The 21,831-nt window shown below is 55.1% G+C and overlaps 2 protein-coding genes across 6 annotated transcripts in view; one reads left to right on the top strand and one right to left on the bottom strand.

Annotated features, from left to right (window-relative positions):
- Positions 1–8,843, bottom strand: part of Lsr (lipolysis stimulated lipoprotein receptor) — a 38,644-nt gene extending 29,801 nt beyond the window's left edge. For 2 of the 5 annotated variants that reach the window (XM_042668014.1, XM_042668013.1), the window contains exons 1-4: positions 8,532–8,842; positions 6,491–6,835; positions 2,842–2,961; positions 137–196 (exon numbers count right to left, since the gene is read on the bottom strand). In XM_042668014.1, the coding sequence (XP_042523948.1) occupies positions 137–196; positions 2,842–2,961; positions 6,491–6,835; positions 8,532–8,625 (619 nt within the window). In that variant the 5' untranslated portion in view covers positions 8,626–8,842. Of the gene's footprint in view, positions 1–136; positions 197–2,841; positions 2,962–6,490; positions 6,836–8,531 lie in introns of all 5 variants that reach the window. The other 3 variants (XM_042668015.1, XM_042668018.1, XM_042668017.1) reach the window with 3 other exon arrangements.
- A 1,646-nt stretch (positions 8,844–10,489) lies between these two features.
- Positions 10,490–12,440, top strand: Fam187b (family with sequence similarity 187 member B). Its single transcript, XM_042667764.1, has 2 exons — positions 10,490–11,220; positions 12,011–12,440. Exons 1-2 carry the CDS (start codon positions 10,490–10,492, stop codon positions 12,399–12,401), a joined length of 1,122 nt encoding a protein of 373 aa, XP_042523698.1. The 3' UTR covers positions 12,402–12,440.
- The last annotated feature ends 9,391 nt before the right edge of the window (positions 12,441–21,831 follow it).

Here is a 21,831-nt window from a genome sequence, read left to right as displayed (position 1 = left end):
TTAGGGGAAGGGAAGAGGGTTTACCGCGAGCAGAGACGATGGAGTTGGGGTGAACACCAAAGACAGAATGTTCAGGGGACTCCAGAGAGAAATCCAACTTTAGTAGACGCCACGCGCCCCACCCCCACCCCCATACCTTCCATGGGCCCCGCCCGAAAATCAGGTAAGAGCTCAGTCACCACCCCTGAGGTCCTCCCTGGAGGGACAAAAGAAAAAGACAGATTATGCTGGCCTTAGCCAGCCAGGCCACCCAGCCCCAGGGGAAATGCCCTTCCTCTGGCCTCATCAGTGGGGGGGGGAGGGGGGGCAGAAATCTGGCCACCTTCCATGCTGCCAGAGGCACATTGCTCTCCCTGACCCCCAAACACATTCTCATGGGGTCCCCAACAGTGTGACCCCAGGACTGGCTTCTCCCGTGGGCTCTAACCCAGGCGGAACAGCCCATACATGGCAGGGACCATCTTAGATTCTGCCAGAATGTTCAAGCTTTTCAAATCTGGGGGGGGGGGGGGGGGGAAGCGCATATATAATACTGAAGTCTCTTGAGAATAATAACACAATCACTAAACAAGATTTTGTTTGTTGTGATTTTCTTTGTTGCCAGTCCTGGGGCTTGCACTGAGGGCCTGCTCGCTGTCCCTGAGCTCTTTGGCTCAAGGGCAGCGCTCTACCACTTTTGAGCCACAGTGCCACTTCTGGCTTTTTGCTGGTTTAAGTGGAAATAGTCTCATGGACTTTCCTGCCCAGGCTGGCTTTGAAGCACGATCCTCAGATCTCAGCCTCCTGAGCACCTAGGATGACAGGCGTGAACCACCCGCGCCTGGACTTCTCCTCTTGTTTAATCTCCGGTGTATTAGACAAATTTCACGTTAGGAAAAATGGAAAAAGATAGAAAGACGGGACTCAGTCTCAACAGGCTAGGAATGTTTGAGGAGCAGTGAGGGGCCACAGCCTTCCCACGGGATCCAAGGTTGTGCAAGGAGGTGGGGTTGGAATTAGGCTTTCATGGGATCTGAGCAAGGAGACAGACAGGTTATTGAAAAAGCCCTTAGGTCTGGGGAAGTGGGGGCTTCCGGCTGGGCTCACAATGGGATGTGTACAGCCAGACTCAGGTGGAATGTCCCACCTGCATTAAGCAGTCTGCGCATATCTGGTGTAATAGGATGGGGGTCAATCCTTCACATATAACCAACCCCCCCCCCAAAAAAAAAGAGCTGGGCACCAGTGGCTCACACCTGTAATCCTAGCTACTCAGGAGGCTGAGATCTGAGGATCTCAGTTCAAAGCCAGCCTGGGCAGGAACAGCCATGAGACTCTCATCTCCAATGAACAACCAGAAAACAGGAAGTGGTGCTGTGGCTCAAGTGGTAGAAACGCTCGTCTTGAACTGAAGAACTGAGGGACAGCGTCCAGGCCTGAGTTCAAGCCCCACAGCAGACAAAAGAAAAAAAAATCTACCCAGTACCCAGAGGACAAAAGCAAAGCTGCTGTGTGTGTGTAGGTGCATGGTGCCCCTGGGCCAGGGCAGAAGGCGCCAGTCTCTTCCCAGGTCTGCCTTCAGCCCTCCACAGCAGGGGGTGTGGGGTGTGAAAACACTTCGGGTGCTGGTGGCTCACGCCTCTCATCCTAACTATTTAGGAGACTGAGATCTAGAGAACTGAGGTTCAAAGCCAGCCCTGGAAGGGAAAGTCCGTTAAGATTCTTTAATGAACCACCAGAAAGCCAGGAGTGCAGCTGTGGCTCAAGTGATAGAGCATCAGCCTTGAGCAGAAAAGCTAAGGACAGCACCCAAGCACTGAATTCAAGCCCCAGTATGTACATACACACACACACACACACACAGCTTTTTTTTTTTTTGAACACCAAGTCCATATGCAGCCCAAGCTGGCTTTGAACTTTGTCTTTTCTGGTACAGAAACTTGAACTCAGGGCCTCATGTTCTCAGCATTTTTTCCTCACATCCTGTGCCTCTACCACTTGAGACATGCTTCCAGGCCAGCATTTTTGCTAGTTCATTTTTGCTGCAGATGTAGTCTTTTTTCTGCCTTAACTGGCTTTGAACTTTAGTCCTCTAGGTCTCAGCCTCTTGAGTGGTAGGATGTCAAGTGTCAGCTACTGAACCCAGCCTATTTGGAGGTGGAGGGGGATTCCGGTACTGGGATCGGAACTTCCTTACACTTGCCAGGCAGGGCTTTCCTGCCTGAGCCGAGCTCCCACCCCATTCCCCTCCAGAAATACATTGTAATAACTGTTTCCTTTGTGTTTACATTGTATCGGGAATTGAAGGAATCTCAGGACTGAAAGTTTCCCAGAGGATCTGTTAGGTCTCACATAAATGCCCCAATTTTACTTTGCTTATCTTGTGCCAGGGCTTGAATTTAGGGCTTTTATAGCTCAAAGCTAGCACTCTACCACAAGAGCCATAGCATCACTTCCAATTTTCTAGTGCTTAATTGAAGAGAAGAGTCTCATGAACTTTCCTGCCTGGACTGGTTTCAAACGGCCATCCTCAGATCTCAGAGTAGCTGGGATTACAGGCACCACCACCCAAACCCATCCCTGTTTCATCCAGGGGACTGAGACATGTGGGGTGCCAGAACCCCCTCCATACAAGGATCAACTCTGATCACATGTTTGCATAAAATGGGGTGATTTCCCCAGAATCTCCTTGACAGTGCTGGTGGGCGGAGGGGACCCTGCCTGGGGTGCTGGCTAACACAGAATCCCAGTGACCGGCAACACCACGAGGGGGCAGCAAAGCGAGAGAGAGCCGCAGGACAGACAGTGGACAGGAATGGACAGAAGTCAGGCCCTGTCCCCAGGGCCCTTGCCCCCACTCACCAAGAACAATCAGCTCGGCGTAGGCCTCATTGTTTCCACCCAGGTCCTGGGCTGAGACCACCGAACAGTAATATACCCCGCTGTCCCCCCAGGCCGTCTGCTCAAAGGTGAGGTCAGCATCTGGGGGTGGAAGGAGACAGGGTGAGGACATCTGAGGGTTCAGGGGGACAATTCCCAACAGGGCCTGAGCCCCCCAGCACACACATGCGCACACACGCACGCACAGCCCAGAGAGGCAGGAGACAGCCTGACTGTTCAAATGAATCCTGTGGAAGTTAAAAATAGGGAACCGCTGAGCGCCGGAGGCTCACGCCCGTCATCCTAGCTACTCAGGAGGCTGAGATGTGAGGATCATAGTTCAAAGCCAGCCTGGGCAGGAAAGTCCCTGAGACTCATATCTTCAATAAACCACCAGAAAACCGGAAGTGGTGCTGTGGCTTAAGTGGTAGAGCCCTTGCCTTGAGCTGAAGAGCTAAGGGACAGCGCCCAGGCCGAGTTCAAGCCCCACGACCAATAAAAAAAAATAAGATAAAATAAATAGGGAACCAAGTAGGCTTGCTTCTAGACAATGAACTTGAACTATTACAAAAAAAACCTAGCTGGGGGTGGGAGGGGTGCATGGGAACAATAGCTCTCACCTGTCATCCTAACTACCCAGGAAGCTGAGATCTGAAGATCAGAGTTCAAAGCCACCCAGGCAGGAACCTCAGTAAGACTAATCTCCAATGAACCACCTGAAAACTGAAGTGGCACTGTGGCTCAAAGTGGTAGAGCACTAGCCTTGAGCAAAAGAACTCCGGGACAGAGTGCCCATGCCCTGAGTTCAAGCCCCAGGACTGGTGCGTGCGCACACACACACAGACACACACACAGAGCCAGTTTTGGGGGGTGGAGGGAGTTCCCAGCAAAGAGACAGCATGAACTAGGTCAGGTCCCAGATAACAGGGAGATGGGCAAATGGGCGGGGAGGGCAGCAAGGGTGAAGCGTAGGAGTCTCCCAGAGTTCCTGCTGCACCCTCCCTTTCTGTCCCCACATTCTAGGTCAGTCCTGGGCTTGGGGACGCCCAGGGCTGCGGCAGCCCCAGGCCAGGCGAGCCTGCCCATTACCCCGCTAATGAAAGTCCCGCAGCACATCCGGCTTCCTCTCCACTCCTTGGGCCCTCATCAGATAAATGTCTCCAGCGCACCAGCCAGGGCTGATGGCATCTGCTTGGTGACTCTGCCTTAGGTCCAGGCGGAGTGGGGGTGGGGAAATCCAGGACAAGACTTAAACCACCCCAGCCATTTCCACAGAGTCAAAACCACTCTCTTTTTCTGTTTTTCCTTTGTTTTTGTTGTTGATCATCGGACTTGAACTCAGGGCCCGGGCGCTGTCCCTGAGCTTTTTTTCTTTCAAGGCTGGCATTCTTACTAGTTAAGACACTTCCAGCTTTTGGGTGGCTCATTAGAGTTAAGAATCGCACAGATTTGGGACTGAGAATGTAGCTCAGTGGTAGAGTGCTTGCCTAGCATGCATGAAAGCCCTGGGTTCAAGTCCTCAGTACCACATACACAGAAAAAGCCAGAAGTGGTGCTGTGGCTCAAGGTGTACAGTGCTAGCCTTGAGCAAAGGAAGCTCAGGGACAGTGCCCAGGCCCTGAGTTCAAACCCCAGGACTGGCAAAAAAAAAAAAAAAAAAAAAAGTCTCACAGACTTTTCTGCCTGCGCTGGCTTTGACCCATGATCCTCCTGAGTAGGATGACAGGCATGAGCCACTGAAACCTGCCATACTCCAGATTTTTCTGCAGCACCCCCTTGGCCTCTTCATTTCCCACCTGGGTCTCTTACAGTCTGTCAGTGGGCACAGGGCACCGTGGCCTGGATCACCCGCGTTTTCTGCTCTGGGTCCATGGCACTGGCGGAAGGAGGTCACTGGGAGGCGACTGGCAGCGAGCACTATGTGCTAGAGTTGGGGGAGCTCTCCTGGCTGCCATGCTATCTCTAGCTTACTCTGTCCCTAGCTGGGGGGGAGGGTTAAAGAGGGGTGCCAATGAGGTTCTAGGTTCACTCCCCTCTTCCCCCCCCAACACAACAGCAAGCAATGATTCAGACCTGACAGCAACCCCAGTCTCCAAGCAAGGAAGTCTTGCAATATTTTTGCAAGTCTCACGCATCAGGGTTTGGCCTACACAGTATTTTTGTGTGTGCGCCCTCCCCTCTAGGTGTGAAACATGGCTTGTGAGCTTCTTTGGCTCAATCCTGAGCCCTAGGCCCCCATCCTTCCTGCAAGGGAGACACCCAGTTCCTGCTCCCTGAGCTGCCTCTAAAGTTCACAAGCAATTGTTTTGTTTTGGTCGTTCCTGGGGCTTGAACTCTGGGCCTGGGCGCTGTCCCTCAGCTCTTCAGCTCAAGGCAAGGGCTCTACCACTTGAGCCACAGTGCCACTTCCGGTTTTCTGGTGGTTCATTGGAGGTGAGAGTCTCATGGCTGTTCCTGCCCAGGCTGGCTTTGAACCGAGATCCTCAGATCTCAGCCTCCTCAGCAGCTAGGGTGACAGGCGTGAGCCACCAGCTCCTGGCACAAGCAGTTGTTTTAAGCACAGGGAACAGATGTTGGTCTGGGCAGGAACAGGAGAAATGAGGCCCCCACGACTCCAGGCTCTAATTTCCTCCCCTCCACATGTGAGAGGTGGACCCCCCATACTTTCAGAGGCACCAAGATTACTCCAGTGCTAGTCAGTGGATACAGAGCCTCTGAAGTCATGGGTACCCCACAACTACAGAAGGGGGGCCAGGACCCACCCTGCGTGGAAGGACACTATTTGATTTTCCTGGAATTATGTGAACATTTTGCTGTTGATACTGGGGCTTGAACTTGGGGCCTGGGCGCTATCCCTGAGCTCTCTTGCTCAAGCCTAGTCCTCTACCACTTTGAGCCACAGCACCACTTCTGGTTTTCTGGTGGTTCATGGGCAATAAGAGTCTCACGGACTTTTCTTCTCAGGCTGGCTTTGAACCGTGACCCCTCAGATCTCAGCTTCCTGAGTACCTAGGATGAACAGGCGAATTTTACTCTTAAAGCCAAGATGGTGGGCGATTCTAGGGACAGCACTTATAAGTGCTTGCCCCACAATGAAAGTGGAAGAGGAGGAAACATCATGGCTACAGGGTTTCCGGAAAAGGGCAGAGACACAATGGCTGTTTACCTAGCACGGCCTTTGGCGCAGCTCCCATCAGAGAGTGAGGAAGACCCAGACCCTTTGAGGGCTCTGGACAATGCATGACCCCCTGCCTCTCCCCCTACATCCAGCCTTATCCAGCTGTGCAGTTTTGTGCCCAGCAGGGAGCCAGTTCCAGCACGCTGGTGCTGGCATGGAGAAGCCAGGCATGGGTGGCTCACATGCCTGTAATCCTAGCTATTCAGGAGGCTGAGATCTAAGGATTGAAGTTCAAAGCCAGCCCGGGCAGGAAAGTCTGTAAGACTCATCTCCAATGAACCACAAAAAGCCAGAAGTGGTTCTGTGGCTCAAGTGGTAGAGCATAGAAGCTCAGGGACAATGCCCAGGCCCAGAGTTCAAGCCCCAGGACAGGCAAAACAACCAACCAACAGATTCTCTCCATTTAAGATCCCCGAAGGCCTCCCATGCCACCCCAACCCCGGGGTCACCTACTTCCGGTAATGGTGATCCTGCGGCCCTGGTAGTAATCCCCCAGGGTCACCGCGTTGCCCTGCTTGGTGGCCACTACCCGGACGGTACGCACGCTGTCCTGGCACTCCACATACGGGTTATAGCCAGGGTTCCCGGCCGCGATCTGCGCGTTGAGCTGGTTGTCTGAGCTGGCCGGGGAGAAGGCATCGGCGATGCGGTCTCGGCAAAACGATTTATATTTCCAGATCACGATGGGCGCCGTGAGAGACGCAGCCATCTGGTAGCTGCAGGGCAGCGTCACCGGCTGGAAGAGGATGACCACATGGTACGGGTCCGACACAGTCACTTGGACGGCGCTGGCTGGAACTGAGGACAAAACAAACATCAAGATGGGCACTGGTGATCATGCCTGCAATTCTAGCTGCTAAGGAGGCTGAGGTCTGGAGGATTTGTAGTTCAAAGCCAGGTTCAAAGGCAGCCCAGGCAGAAAAGTCTCTGAGATTCTGAACCACCAGAAAACCATGAGTGGCTCTGTGGCTCAGAGTTAGTCTTGGGCAAAAGAACTCAGGGACAGTGCCCAGGCCCCGAGTGCAAGTCCAACAAAAAGAGAAGAAAAAAAAAAAAACACCAGCAGAGGGGGCTGAGAGATCAGGAAGTCACTTCAATACCAGTGAGTAAGATGCTTTGTCACCTGCTGTCATCTGCCTGACACTTGGGAATGACTTTCTATAACACTCAGCATCCATTGTTCCTTAATCCCCAGGATCCGTTGTCCCCATGGGTGCTGAAAAATGGCCTGTCAAGCCTGGTTATCTGTGGCTCCTGCCTGTCATCCCAGAAAGCTGAGATCCGAGGATCTCTGTTCAAAGCCAGCAAGGGGCTGGGAAGGTGTCTCAATGATATAGTGCTTGTCTAGCACACATAAAGCCCTGAGTTCGATTCCTCAGTACCACATACACAAAAAAAGCCAAAAGTGGCCCTGTGGCTCAACTGGTAGGGTGCTAGCCTTAAGCAAAAGAAGCTCAGGAACCGTGCCCATGTCCTGAGTTCAAGCCCCAAGACTGGCAAAAAATAAATAAAGGCCAGCCTGGGCAGGAAAGTCCGTGAGAGTCTTATTTCCCAAGAGCCACAAAAAGCTGGAAGTGAAGCTGTGGTACAAGTGACAAAGCACTAGCCTTGTATGGAAAAAAAAAACAACACCTCAAGGACAATGCCCAGGTCCTGAGTTCAAGCCCCAGGCGTGGTGCGTGCACACACACGCAGCTCTCTCTCTCTCTCTCTCTCTCTCTCCCTCTCTCACACACACACACACACAGAGCAGGATCCATCTCACATCCCACAGTGCCTTGAGCCCCCTCCCCAGCCCGCTCACCCCTCCTCTGTGGTCCCAGTTCTTAGCCCGCCCCCAACCTCTCCCTCAGCCTCTCCCTTCCAATGCGCCACCCGAAGTCAGCTCCGACGCACCCCTAAATGCGCTTTCTGTTAGACAAAGAAAAATGTCCCCCCCACTTCCCCCTTCCCTCCCTCAAGCCGACACAGGATCCAGAGGAGAGGCGGGCGGGCTGGTTTCAGGTCCAGAGGTCCTTCCCGGCCGACTGACGCACAGATACCACATCAGGTGGAGACTACACGGACGCCCGCGGAGCCCGGGGGTGGGTAGGGCTGGCGGCCTCTTCCCCGTTACCCCAACACTTCAGAAACCCCGGGGTGCGCCTGAGAACCCCTCTCCCCCAACCCCACAGCCTTTTGTGTGACCGACCCCTTCTTATCCACAAAGCACCCCACACACATACTCTCTCTCTAAAACCTGGGCAGCTTTCGGGGCTCCAGATCTGAACTTCCTGCAGCCTCTGGGAACACTGTGGGAGAGGCCGGGGGTGGGGTGAGGACCCCCTACAATTCCTGGGGGTGGAGGAGGGAGCAGATCCGAGGCGCGAACTCTGCGCCCCCCCCCCCAATTCCTCACCTGCCCACTCGCCTCCTCGGGTGCGGAGTCCCTGGGAAGTTCCCCGGCCCACCCCCCGCCTCCGGGCCCCCCATCCTGTACAGAGCCCCCCCATACCTGTACAGCAGGTGCTCAGGAAGAGCCACAGGAGGACGGCGGCGGCCGGGCGGGAGCCGGGCCTACAGCAGTGCGCGCCGGGCCGCGGCGCCATCGCCACCTGCGGGGCGCGTCCCGGGCACCGGGAAGAAAGCGGGGTCACCAGGGGGAAAGGGGAGGCCGCGGAGGGGCGCACCGAGGCCGGGAGGGGGGCGCCCAGCTCCTCCCTTCCGGATCCCCTTCCCCCGTCCCGAGCCCCGGGCGGGATGCCCTGGGAAAAACTTTCAACAAAGAGAAACGCGGCGGGGCACCCGCAAGTTTCCAGGCTTATTTCAGGAGAGGGTGGGAAAGAAACGGGGGGGGGCGGAGAGGTCCTGGGGGACCGGGCCACCCCTGCGCCTCCGGGGCAAATGGATCGGCCCAGGTACACAAGGCATTAAAAAGGGCTGGGCCTGGGGGGCTGGGGAGGGCGGGGCTCCCGGCTCCGCCCCGGAAGTGGGTCTGCCCAGGTGTGCACCGCCCCCGGGAGGGGGAGGGGAGGGGTGGGCGGAGGGCGGCGCCACCGAGACCCTGGACCCACCCTCCCACCGCCAGTCCAACTTCTGCTCCTCGCGGCGTCCAAGACGATCGGGGGGACCGAGGACGGCCGGGGCCGATCGCTGGGCGGGCGCGGCTCACCTGTGGAGGGGAGCTCGGTCCTCCCCTCACCCCCCCCCCCCCGCCCCGCGCGCACACACGGGGGCCGCCCAGGTGCGCCCCGAGGGCGGGGCCCGGGAGCTGCGGGGTGAGGTGGGGGGTGGAGGAGGGAGAGCACCGTGGTCCTCCTCACTGGAGGATCAAAGCCCTCCCCCCCAAAAAACAAGTTGTCTCCACGGCTCCCCCACCTGTGGCCCAGCCCCGGGGCCGGCCTCCCCGCCTCCCCCGGGTCAGGCCTCCGGTCCCCGCCCTCCTCCCCCCCCTTTCCCGCTCCTCGCTCCCCCCGCCCCCTCCGGACCCGGGATCCGTTTCCGCCCGGACGGCCCCGGACCTCTCCACCTGCGCGCAGCCCGAGCGCTCGCGCTGCGGCGCGGCTGCCCCCTGGCGGCGGCAGGCGGGAGTGCAGCCGCGGCCGGCCTGGGAAAGGCGCGGGCCTGAGCCCCGGTGCCCGCCCACAGCGTCCTGCGAACCTCCAGGCGGAGGGTGCAGCGCTCACCCAGGCATTTCCGGGGATCCCCCCAGGTCTTGGCCCACCACACCCCCCCCCCCCCGCCCTCGGCTGGGCCCAGTCGGTTCCAGCCACCTTCCCGGATGCTGACTCCCGCAGGCCACTGGGACTTGAAGACCAGGGTGGAATTTATTTATTTACTGATTTGTTTTGGTCGGTCGTGGGGCTTGAACTCGGGGCCTGGGTCCTGATGCCGAGCTCTCCAGCTCAAGGCAAGCGCTCTACCCGGTTTTCTAGTGGTTTATTGGAGATAAGAGTCTCACGGCCTTTCCTGCCCGGGCTGGCTTTGAACCTAGAACCGCGATCCTCAGATCTCAGCCTCCTGAGTAGCTAGGATGACACATAGGAGCCGTTGAGACCTGGCTTCCAGCCTGTCCTTTTGCTGCTTAATTGGAGATGGGAGTACCAGGGACTTTTCTGTCAGCTACTCCGGAGGCTGAGATCTGAGGATCGCGGTTCAAAGCCAGCCCGGGGCAGGAAAGTCCGTGAGCCTCAACCTCCAATGAACCACCAGGAAACCAGAAGTGGCGCTGTGGCCCAAGAGGTAGAGCGCTCGCCTGGAGCCGAAGAGGCTCGGGGGACAGCGCCCAGGCTCGGAGTCGTCCGGGAGCCCTTCCGGCCTGACGGCCAGTGGGGAGGGAGGGAATCCCCCCCCCCCACCCCAGGCTGGGAATTCCCCCAGGCCGGCTGACGGCGGCGGCGGCGGCGGCGGCGGCGGCGGGGGGAGGTTCCGCGGTGACGTCACAAGGCGGGGGGCGGAGCCTCGGCACCAGCCATGGCCGGGCTGCCCGCGCTGGGCGCCGCGCTGTGGCTCAGCCTGGCGGCGGGCGCCGTGTGGACGCAGACCCTGGTGAGATGCCCCCGGGCCAGCCTGTGCCGCCGGGCGCTGGTGTCGGGCAACGACGTGGTCCTGCAGTGTGACAGCCACCGGGCGCGGTGGTACTTCACGTCGGTGTGGGGGGAGCAGCTGGCCCTGCTGAGCCCCCTGTCCCACTTCACCCCGCTGCCCGGGGGCGGCCTGCAGCTGCGGAACCCGCAGCCCTTCCACGCGGGGCTCTACCGCTGCCAGCAGGACGACGGGACCCCGCTGGTGGAGTACGAGGTCGACTTCCAGGACGCCAGCGGCCTGCACGTCACCCACCAGGGCCTGGGCCAGCAGCCTCTCTGGAACCAGACCCTGGTGGTGGGGCCGGCGGCCGTGGAGATCTTCACCCAGTGGGGCCCCTGGCAGGACTGCAACCGCTGCGGGCAGCCCGGCGAGCGCAAGCGCCTGGGGTACTGCTACATACAGGACCCCCCCGAGCCCCCCACGGCCTGCGGGCTGTACCTGGGGGACCGGAGGCTGTCGTACCCCCGGGCACAGCCCGAGCTGCAGGTGGAGGCCTGCCACACGCCCTGTGTCTTCCCCAAAGAAACACACCAGCCCTTCTTCGTCTTCGACATTTACCCGCTGGGCAGGCTGACCTCGAACCTGTGGCTCAGCTGCCCTTTGGCGTCCATCTACAGGTGACCCCCCAGCGGGGCTGCAGCCCTCCCTGGGGCCCTCCTCCCCGCCCCCCCCCAGCTTCCCCTGATACCGGTCCTGGGACTTGAACTCAGAACCTGGGGGGTGTTATTTTTGTTGGTGATGGCAGTGGTGGGGCTGGAACTCAGGGCCTGGGCACTGACTGTCTCTTGAGTTTTTGTGCTCAAGGCTAGTGCTCTACCACGTTAAGCCCCAGCTCCACTTCCAGCTTTTTGGTAGTTAATTGAAGATGAGTCTTTCAGACTTCCTCCCTGGGCGGGCCTTGAACGTAGATCCTCAGATTTCAGCCTCCTGAAGGGGATTCTGGGTGTAAGCCACTGGTACCCATCTGGGTGCTCTTCAGTGTTTTGGTTGTTGCTGCTTTGCTTTTTGTGCTCAACGTTGGTGCTCTACCACTTGAGCCACATCCATTTTCAGCTTTTTTTTTTTTCTGGTTCGTTGTAAATGAACCTACCTGGGCTTACTTTCAAACTATGATCCTCAGAGCTCAGCCTCCTGAGTAGCTGGGATTAAAGGCATAAGCCCATGTGGTTTGCCATCTCCCTTTTCAGAGGCGGACTTAGATGACACAAAAGCTGGAGATCAGATCCCAGCCCACCCAACGGGAAAAATGGAGCTCTAAGAGCCCCCCATTTTACCACATGTCTCCCCTGCCCCCAGGCTCCATGAAGGGAGATCAGTCTTTGCTGTTTCCCCAGGGGGAGGAGGTCTCTCCTGTGCTGACCCCACTTTCTCCCTGCTGCGTGGAGCTAACCTTGTTCCCTTCTGCAGGCCAGTACGCTGGGAGATGGACGGCAGGCCGGTTACTTGGCAAAGCCAGCTGTCTGGCCAAAATAACCACACCTTCCTGTCCCCCCTCACCGGCGGTGAGCAGCTGCAGATTTCCCAAATGGCCACCTACAAGTGCTTCGTGGAGCAGGAACTCGTGGCCCAATTCAATCCGGTCACTCCAGAGAGGCTGGAGGCCCGGAGGCCGGGGCCAGAGGCTAAGCCATGGAGGCTGGGCGAGGCCGAGGCCCTGGCTGGGCAGGCAGATGCTGTCCTCCAGGGGCTGAAGCTGGCCCTGTGTGCGGGGACCATCCTGGCTTTGTTAGGTTTGTTGTTCAAGGTCCTGCGCCCCGCTCAGGGCCAAAGAAGCAATCCAGCAGTGCTGGTGACATAAAATAAACCCTGGGGCCGGAGGAGCCCTGGGCCTTCAGTACTGGCTGCCATTCTGTTCTTCATTGTTGGTTTGGGGTTTGGGGGTTGTTTTGTCGGTGGTGGGATGAACTCAGAGCCTGGGTACTGCCCCTGAGCTTTCTCCTAGTGCTCTACCACTTGAGCCACAGTGCCACTTCTGGTTTTCTGATGGTTTATTGGAGATAAGAGTCAGGGATTTTCCTGCCTAGGCTGGCTTTGAACTGCGATCCTCAGATCTCAGCCTCCTGAGTAGCTAGGATTACAGGCGTGAGCCACTGGCTTGGACAGACTTTTAAAACACTTTTTTGGCAATAGGTTCCATTACTGTCCTCATTATTTGTTGACTTGGCCTGCCAGAGACTCATGCGCATTTTCTCAGAGACCACTGGCTCCTGCAGAGTCTCTGTCTCAGGGAATCCTGGAGCCCTGTCTGGTTCAGGGTGGGTGAAGGTAGAACCGATCTTATTCTGCGGAGGCCCCTCTTCTCTAGGAGGCTCTTCCATTTGGCGTCTTCATTGCTTCATTATAGTAAAATTTTAGGGCGATGAATTTGAAAAGGTATTAATATTTCATTTCTTATTCTTGAATTCTGGGAACAGCCTGGCCTGGTGATTCCTGTGTATCAGCTGAGGTTTGCTCTTCCCCGCCCACCCTGAGCCGTGCCCAGGCTTCCTTGGGGCTTGGGTTTGGTGAGTCTGGCTGGGCTGGCAGACCTGGAAACAATTAGGAGGGGGCACAGGACAAGTAGGGAGAAACATCAGGGCCCAGGGCGGAGCCGGGGACTAGGGTTCTGTCTCTCCTCTACTGTCCTTGTCCTTGACACAGTGGGTTTAAGAAAGAGGCTATACATTAGAAAGGACAAAATAATGGTATTCGCAGGGAAATGGATGGAACTAGAAGAAATCATGTTGAGTGAGGTAAGCCAAGAGCAAAGAGACAAATGACACATGCTCTCCCTGATAAGTAGATGTTAAATCCAAAACATAAGGGGATACGACAAAGTAAACAAAAGATTTGAGAAACAAAGGACCTCCACTCATCTGGTCGAATCATTACTAAATGACCCCATGCTGCTGACCACATAGATAGTATATTATGGTATATATGTGCACACCAGAGGGAAACTAGGAGGAGGACACAGAACTAGAGGGAATCAGGGAAAAACATACAACAGCGGGACCCATCAGATGCACTGGACATTGACCAAAACGAACTAAGCAACTCAGTGGCAGCGATGGGAGGGAGGGAACAAGTGGGAAAGAGGGAACAGCTGATGCTATGCAAAAGGAAAGAAATGTACATGCCACCCAATGTGGAAGAAATAACTGTATTGCAAAGCTCATAGAATTCATAAACTTAGCCGGGCCCTGATGGCTCACGCCTGTAATCCTAGACACATCAGGAGGCTGAGATCTGAGGATCACAGTTCAAAGCCAGTCCGGGCAGGAAAGAAGGTGAGACTCCTATCTCCAATAAACCATCAGAAAACCGGAAGTGGCGCTGTGGCTCAAGTGGTAGAGCGCTCGCCTTGAGCTGAAGAGCTGAGGGACAGTGCCCAGGCCCAGAGTTCAAGGCCCACGACTGACAAATAAATAAATAAAATAGAATTCATGCCCCATGAAGGTTGGAATGTGTTTGTGACTTTTAAGTATCACTGTCCCACTATACCATGAAATTTGTGAAATTTATGTAATCACATCAAATTGCAGAAAGAAAGAAAGGGGAAGGGAGGGAGGGAAGGCAGGCAGGCTACAGTTGACCAGGTGCTGTGGCTTACGCCTGTAATCCTAGCTACTCAGGGCACTAACATCTTAAGGTCAACCTGGGCAAGAAAATCTGGAAAACTGATCTCCAACGAGCTACCAAAAAGCCAAAAGTCAGCCAAGCATCCTTGGTTCATGCCTGTAATCCTAGCTACTCAGGAGGCTGAGATCTGAGAATTGAAGTTCAACGGCAGTCTGGGCAGGAAAATCCAACTTGGCCCCAATAAAAACAGAAGTGGAGCTGTGGCTCAAGTAATAGAGGACCAGCCTTGAGCTACAACAGCTGCGTAGGAACAGCGGTCAGGCCCTGAGTTCAAACCCTAGGACTGGCACAACCCAGGTTTGCCCACAAAGGGACCCAAATAGCAAGTGCCAAGACTACATGAGTGTCAGCCCAAGAACAGCACACTGCACCTGGCTCTGGCTGGGGAGGCCCGCGCTGGCCACATGAGCCAAAGGTTGGCGTTTGGGAAGATTCAGTGGAATGTGATGTAGCAATGACTCAGTGCTGTGGGCAAAGCACTCCAAAACCACTGGCCACAGACAACATCAATGTACATTGTCTTCACTCAACTGGTGTTGAGGTTTGCATATAAAAGGTCATTTCCCCCAACATTTAGGCCCTGAGGCCTTGGACCCCGAAAGAGGAGACTGGATTCTTAGGACTTTGATCTAATCAATAGATTCAGCCACTATGGATTTGCGATTTGATGGTATTTGGGGAGGTGCTGGAAACTTTCAGCCTCAACTTCAGACCTTTCCTTTGGAGGAAGCTGGTCACTGGGAGTATGGTCTACTAGGAGGTATGGCCTGATTTGGAGGAAGTGGGTCTATGGCTGCGGCTGCTTAGGAGGCAGGGCTTGATTAGAGGAAGTAGGCCACTGGAGATGTGGTCTATTATAGAGGAGGTAGGGCCTGATTGGAGGAAGTGGTCTCCAGAGGTGTGGTCTATCTGGAGGTGGGGCCTGTTAGAGGAAGTAGACTACTGGGGGGGGGGGGGGGGGGGGTTCTACAAGAGGCCAGGCCTGATTGGAGGAAGTGTGTGTGTGTGTGTGTGTGTGTGTGTGTGTGTGTGTGTGTGTTTGTATGTGTGTGTGTGTGTGACAGAGACAGAAAGAGCTACTAAGACAGAACTTGATTGGAGGAAGTGGGTCACTGGGTGTGGCCTATTTTCTTTTTCTTTTTGGTGGGTCATGGGGCCTGAACTCTGGGCCTGGGCGCTGCCCCTCAGCTCTTCAGCTCAAGCCAAGCGCTCTACCACTTGAGCCACAGTGCTACTTCCGGTTTTCTGGTGATTTATTGGAGATAAAAGGCTCATGGACTTCCTGTGTCCTGGCTGGCAGCAATCCTTGGATCTCAGCCTCCTGAGTAGCTAGGATGACAGGTGTGAACCACTGGCACCCGGCTGAAATGTGGTCTGTAGAAAGAGTTTGGTCTACCAGGAGCTGTGGCCAGTTTGGGATATCACTGAGATCACAAATGGACACCATCATGCTCAGCTTCTTCGTTAAAATGGGGTCTTCCCAAATTTTTGCTCAACTAGCTGCAAAATTTGTTCCTCCAGATTTGTGCCTTCAGAGTAGCTGGAATTACAAACTATGAAACACTGCCCTGGGATAGATGCCATCTATTGATGAGAGATAGGCATTTATTTGGGTATGGAGGGGGAGAATTAATGTATTCCTTCTGCAGGATTTACATTAAGAAGGAATACATGGGCTGTTAGAACTGAGAATTCCAGGCTGGGAATGTGGCTTAGTAGTAGAGTGCTTGCCCAGCATGCGTGAAGCCCCGAGTTCGATTCCTCAGTACCACACAAACAGAAAAAGCCAGAAGTGGCACTGTGGTTCAAGCAGTAGAGCACTAGCCTTGAGCAAAGAGAGGCTCAGGGACATGTGGAGCCCAGGCCCTGTGTTCAAGCCCCAGGACCAGCAGGGGGCGGGGGGGGGGGACCCCGGGGGGGGGGACCCCCGAAGAGTGGAGAATTCCAGGAATGCTGTCTGCTTCAGGCCCAGTTCGACCCAGGTGTTCATACAAAGTCCCTCCGACCCATCAGTCTTTCTCTCTCTATTGTACTTTCCTGAAGCAGATGCTTTCCCAGAGCAGACAAGACATCTTTCAGCAGCTCAGCCTGAAATCACAGCCTCCCCCCCTCCCGGGAAGCGGCCTCATTTCTAACCTTATCAACAGTGCTCACCTTGTGCTGGGTGTGGCGCTGAGTGCTTGTCAAGTGTGAACTTAGTTTCTCATCCTCACACACTCCCAGGCCTAAGAACTACCTCTTGCATTTCACAGATAGGGAAACTGAGGCCCGAGGTAGTTGACAAACCTTGGCTTCCAGAATCTGCATTGAGTCCCAGTCTGGAGCCAGGGTCAAGGCTAGCTTCTGGAGACTTCAAGATGGGGGAGGGGGTCCCCCAGAAGAGCCACAGGACAAAGCAATCAGCCATGTGTCTGCCTCTTCCTCCTCCTCCTCCTCTACCCCTGCTGCCTGGCACAGCCTTCCCAGAAATCCCTGGGAGACAGACTGACCTCATGCAGGCCGGGCGGGTGGGGTGACGCTGGGGGGAGCTGGCCAGTGTGTCCCCAGGCCTGAGTCACTGGGCAGGGCTGGCCAGGCCGGAGCCTGTGCCCAGGACAGGGTGGCAGAGGGAAGGAGTGGGGGATGGGGGGGAAAGGTAGCAGCTAGGGCATCACCCCTTTTACATGTAGGCACAACTGATTACCCAGAAGACCCCATGCCCTTGCCCCCCCCCCCCAAGAGGCCTGGGCTAGATGCCAGGGCCTACTTAACACATTTATGAGAAACTCAGACGTGGCTATTTATAACCCTTTGATCTGCCTGCCAAGGGCAGTGGGTAAGTGCCTCCTGCTGGGCCAGGGCCTCCAGCGAGCTGGGCTATAGGGCTCCAAGGGGAAACTGAGGCTCCAAGAGGCCTAGGCACCTGCACATAGCCTCACGGGCGGTGTGTGGCAGAGGCTGCGTTGGCACACAGGAAGTGGTCAAGTCGATGGCTGCACAGGGCCAGTAGCACTTTCGCTCAGTGCTTTGCTTTTAAACCTTTTTCTGCCTCTATTTTCTTTCTTTTTTTTTTTTTTTTGTCAGTCGCTGGGCTTGAACTCAGGGCCTGGATGCCGTCTCTGACCTCTTTGCTGGAAGCTAGCTCCACTTTCCATTTTCCCAGGTGGTTCGTTGGACATTAGACTCTCAGAGACTTTCCTCCCTGGGCTGGCCTTGAACCACGATCCTCAGATCGCAGCCTTCTGAGTAGCTGGGGGTTACAGGTGTGAGCCACAGGTGCCTGTGGCTCTCCTGGAGCCTCCACTTTTGGGGGCAAAGTGGGGTGAGTGCCTGACACCCCTCATTGCTACAGTCAAGAGGCGGGGCAAAGGCCACGCTCAAGACGGGGCCTGGCACAGCAGACCTTCAACACCAGCGTTTCCTGTTGTTGCCGGGCTGCAATGATTCAAGCCTGACGCTCAAGGGTGGGCAGGACCGGCTGGCTGCACAGCGTCCTGTGGAATATTCCAGAACTTCCCAACTGACCCTCCCCCCCATCCCTCTGCTCAAGGAGACAGGCTGTGGACGCAGGAAGATGAGGTCACCATCCCAGCCTCTGATCCTCAGGGACCTGTGGTTAGGTTTCCCCCATGTGCCTGTCTGTCACCCCATTTCTCCCAGGACACCCCTTCTTTCTTCCCAGGCCATCAGCGGCCTGCCCTGTGCTGAGAGATGATTTGGCGCTTGGCATGTTTTGGTTTGGGTGGTTTGTTTGGGGGGGGGGCTTTCATGGGTATGCCACTGGGGTATGGTTCCTGGGTGTTACCCACAAGGCCATTCTCTACTCACTTCCTCACCAGGAAGTGGAGGCTTGCATTCCTAAGCAGGCCCCTTCCTTCCGGTGCACGCGGCTTTAGTTCCTCCCTGGCCCCACCCGCTTCCACACCCCTGGGGAGGGCAGTGCCCACCTGGCGGGGCTGGGGTAGGCGTGACTGCAGTCATTCATTCACGCACAAATACATTTCTTCTTTCCTTTTCCAACCTGGTCTGCTCTGTGGCCTGGTGTTCTGAGCTGCTGGGGGGTCACTGTCTGTATATGTGGGGGACCCCTGCCCCACAGGGTAGCTTTACTTCCAACCATAAGCCTCAGGCTGCTGCATCTGGGCTTGTTTGTTTGTGCCAGTACTGAGACTTGAACTCAGGGCCTGGGCATGTGTCCCTGAGCTTTTTCACTCAAGACTGATGCTTTACCACTTGAGCTACAGCTCCACTTCTGGCTTTTTTTTTGGGGGGGGGGGGGAGGCATTGTTTATTGGAGGTAAGACTTTCCTGCCCTGGGTTGGGTTTGAACTATGATCCTCAGATCTCAGCCTCCTGAGTAGCTGGGATGACAGGGGTGAGCCACCGATGCATGGGTTGCCCTGGTTAATTCTGAGATGGATCTTGCTTTCTGCCCAGGCATATTTGGACTGTAATTCTCTCGTTCGCCCTCTACCGTGGCTGGGATGACAAGTGCGTATCTCCAGACCCAGCATTTTTCTATTGAGATGAGGTCTCGAAAACTTTTGGGGTTTTGTTGTTGTTGTTGGGTTTTGGTTTTGGTTTGGTTTTTGTCTTTTTGGCCAATGCTGGTCTGGAGCCATGATCCTTCTGATCTCTTCCTCCTGAGCAGCTGACAAGAAAACATGTGAGCCACCAGAGCCAAGCTTCCACTTTGTTTTTGAAGTAGAAAAAATTGCCCATAGCCGGTGGCTCACACCTGTCATTCTAGCTATTCAGGAGGCTGAGATCTGAGGATGGAGGTTCAAAGCCAGCCCAGAGCTGGAAAGGCCTTGAGACTTTCTCAGTGAGCCACGGAAACCTCTGGACAGCGTGTGGGAGGAAAGCTTTCTGAAGGCTGCAGTTCGGAGTGGTTTGCTTGGTATGAAGTAAGTGAGCCGAGAGGATAATCCTGAAATTAGCATGTAGACTGTGCAAGATAAATATTTATCAGAAGAACCCTCGTGGCTGGTCTGCCTATCGGTGCGGGTGGAGAAAAACGGAGGGCTGCTATAAAGTTATATCCAGCTGAGAATTGCAGACTCAAATTTCATACCAAGTAATGCAATGTCTCTTTATGTGGCTTGCTGGAAGGGAGGAAGTTTCTTTTTTCTGCTTTTTTTTTTTTTTGAGATACTGGCTAATAGTACAGACTGGTCTCAAGGTTGCCTCTTACTTCCCAAGGGCTGAGATTACAGGCATGCGCTACCATGCCCATCCATCCTGTATTTGAATTTTTATTTCTATGTCAGCATCAGTGCTTGAACTCGGTCAGGGCCGTGTGCTTTTGCTTAGTTTTTTCCCCTCAAGGTTGGTGCTATAATTTCATGAGCCATGGGCTGGGAAGGTGGCTCATTGGTAGAATGCTTGCCTTGCATGCCAGTGGCCCTGAGTTCGATTCCTCAGCACCACTTAAGCAAAAAGAAAAAAGCCGGAAGTGGCGCTGTGGCTCAAGTGGTAGAGCTCTAGCCTTGAGCTGAAGAGCTGAGGGACAGCCCCCAGGCCCAGAGTTCAGGCCCTACAACTGGACCTCCCAAAAAGAAAAATTTCATGAGCCACATGTGGCTCTGTGTGTGTGTGTTCGTTCGTGTGTATACACACACACACACACACACACACACACACATCCTGGAGCTTGAACTCTGGGCCTGCGTGCTATGAGCTTTGTTTTTAACTCAAGGCTAGTGCTCTACCACTTGAGCCACGTCTCTACTTCCAACTTTTTGCTGGTTCATTGGAGACAAGAGTCTCACAGACTTTCCTACCTGGGTTCGCTTTGAACCACGAACCTCAGAGCTCAGCCTCCTGAGTAGTTAGGATGGCAGGCGTGAGCCACTGGCACCCCCCCCCCCCCCCACTTCTGGCTCTTTTCTGGGTTAATCAAAGTTTAAGAATCTTTTGGATTTATCTGCCCAGGCTGACTTCAAACCACAGTCCTCAGTTCTCAGCCTCCAGAGTAGCTGGAATTACAGGCGTGTGCACCTGCACTCGGCTGCGTTGCTTTTGATTAATAACATCATTTTCATTTGCTAGCCAGTTCCCAGCACTCTGCCCCCCCCCTCACCCCACTAGGAGTGAGTGGCCATCCACCCTTTCCAGGAGATGGATGGCAGGTATAGATCACTCATGAGCAGCGGCTGCTTCCCCCACACAGTTAATAGACTAATAAAATGAGGGCTCTGCCTACACAGCAGAGTAAAAGAAAATGGATTTGCTTATCAATAATGCAGACTCTCGGCTCCTGCGCCGGCGAGTCTTACACTGCCTTGGCAGCTGTTTGCCTCTGACCTGATTCTGCTTCTGAGCCGGAGGCAGAGTGAAACTCAGGTATTCTCAGGAGGTGGAGCCTCTGGAGGGGGCGGGGTCTCTGCCCACCTCCTCCCTCTGGGGAGAGATCCAAACACTGTGGCCTGCCTAAGGAGTTTTGTTATCAACCAAGCCTTCTGCCCCAAGTGGCAAAAATGCAAACTGGCTGAAGCACAGAGGGGATTCACTGGTTCTTACCAGTCCAAGGACAGTGTGGATTTCAGGAATGGCTAGATCCAGGTGATGAAGTAAATTACTGATTCTCCCTCCCTCTCTCTTAGCCACACCTTTGTTTTCCTCACACTGATTTGATTTTTGTGTGTCTACAGATTTTCATCTCCTAGTGGCAAATATCTTTTGCCCCTCCAGCCTGTCAGCTACAGACAAGCAACTTACAGCAGAATGAGAACTGCATTTTTTCTTTCTTTCTTTCTTTGGCCAGTCCTGGGGCTTGAACTCAGGACCTGGGCACTGTCCCTGAGCTTCTTTTGCTCAAGGCTAGCACTCTACCGCTTAAGCCACAGCACCAACTTCCAGCTTTTTCTGTGTATGGAGTACTGAAGAATTGTTTTGTTTTGTTTTTTTGGGTCCGGTCGTGGGGCCTGAACTCTGGGCCTGGGCGCTGTCCCTCAGCTCTTCAGCTCAAGGCTAGCGCTCTACCACTTGAGCCACAGCGCCACTTCCGGCTTTTTTCCTTTTGCTTAAGTGGTGCTGAGGAATCGAACCCAGGGCCTCAGGCATGCCAGGCAAGCGCTCTACCACGGAGCCACTTTCCCAGCCCTAACACTGCATCTTCAGCCCATCATCTCTCACTGGCCCTCCTTAAACATCTTGCTCAGGTCTAGATCCAGGAAGTAAGGTGTGCAGACTTCAAATTCAGGCCAAATTACCTCACCTGGGAAGAAGAAAGGCTGCTTCTGAGGGAGGACAGGAAATGGATGTACATGTGGCCTTGGGCCTTGAATTCAGGGCCTGGGCCCTGTCCCTGAAGCTGTTTTTCACTCAAGGTTGGCACTCTGCCAGTTGAACCACTGCTCCACTCGGGCTTTTTACTGGCTCATTGGAAATAAGAGTCTCAAGGACTTTCCTGCCCAGGCTGGCTTGGAACCATTTATGGGACATACACTATGAGGCCATAATGGGAGTCGTGGGGGGGTGGTCCTGGGTCTGCAGGTGCCGGGAGCCGGTGGGTGGGGTGCCCTGGAGTCCCGCCCCTCCCCTTCCCTGTCACTGTGTGCCCAGCCAGCGTGGGGTGAGCTCCGGCTTCTTTTTCCCTTCCAGGTCTCTCCATGGCTCCCGGCTGC

This window comes from Dipodomys spectabilis, unplaced genomic scaffold, assembly GCF_019054845.1.
Source record: "Dipodomys spectabilis isolate Male_0828 unplaced genomic scaffold, ASM1905484v1 ptg000422l, whole genome shotgun sequence".
NCBI lineage: Eukaryota > Metazoa > Chordata > Mammalia > Rodentia > Heteromyidae > Dipodomys > Dipodomys spectabilis.
Note: the sequence above shows the minus strand (reverse complement) of the source record. Positions and strands in the feature narration are given on the sequence as shown.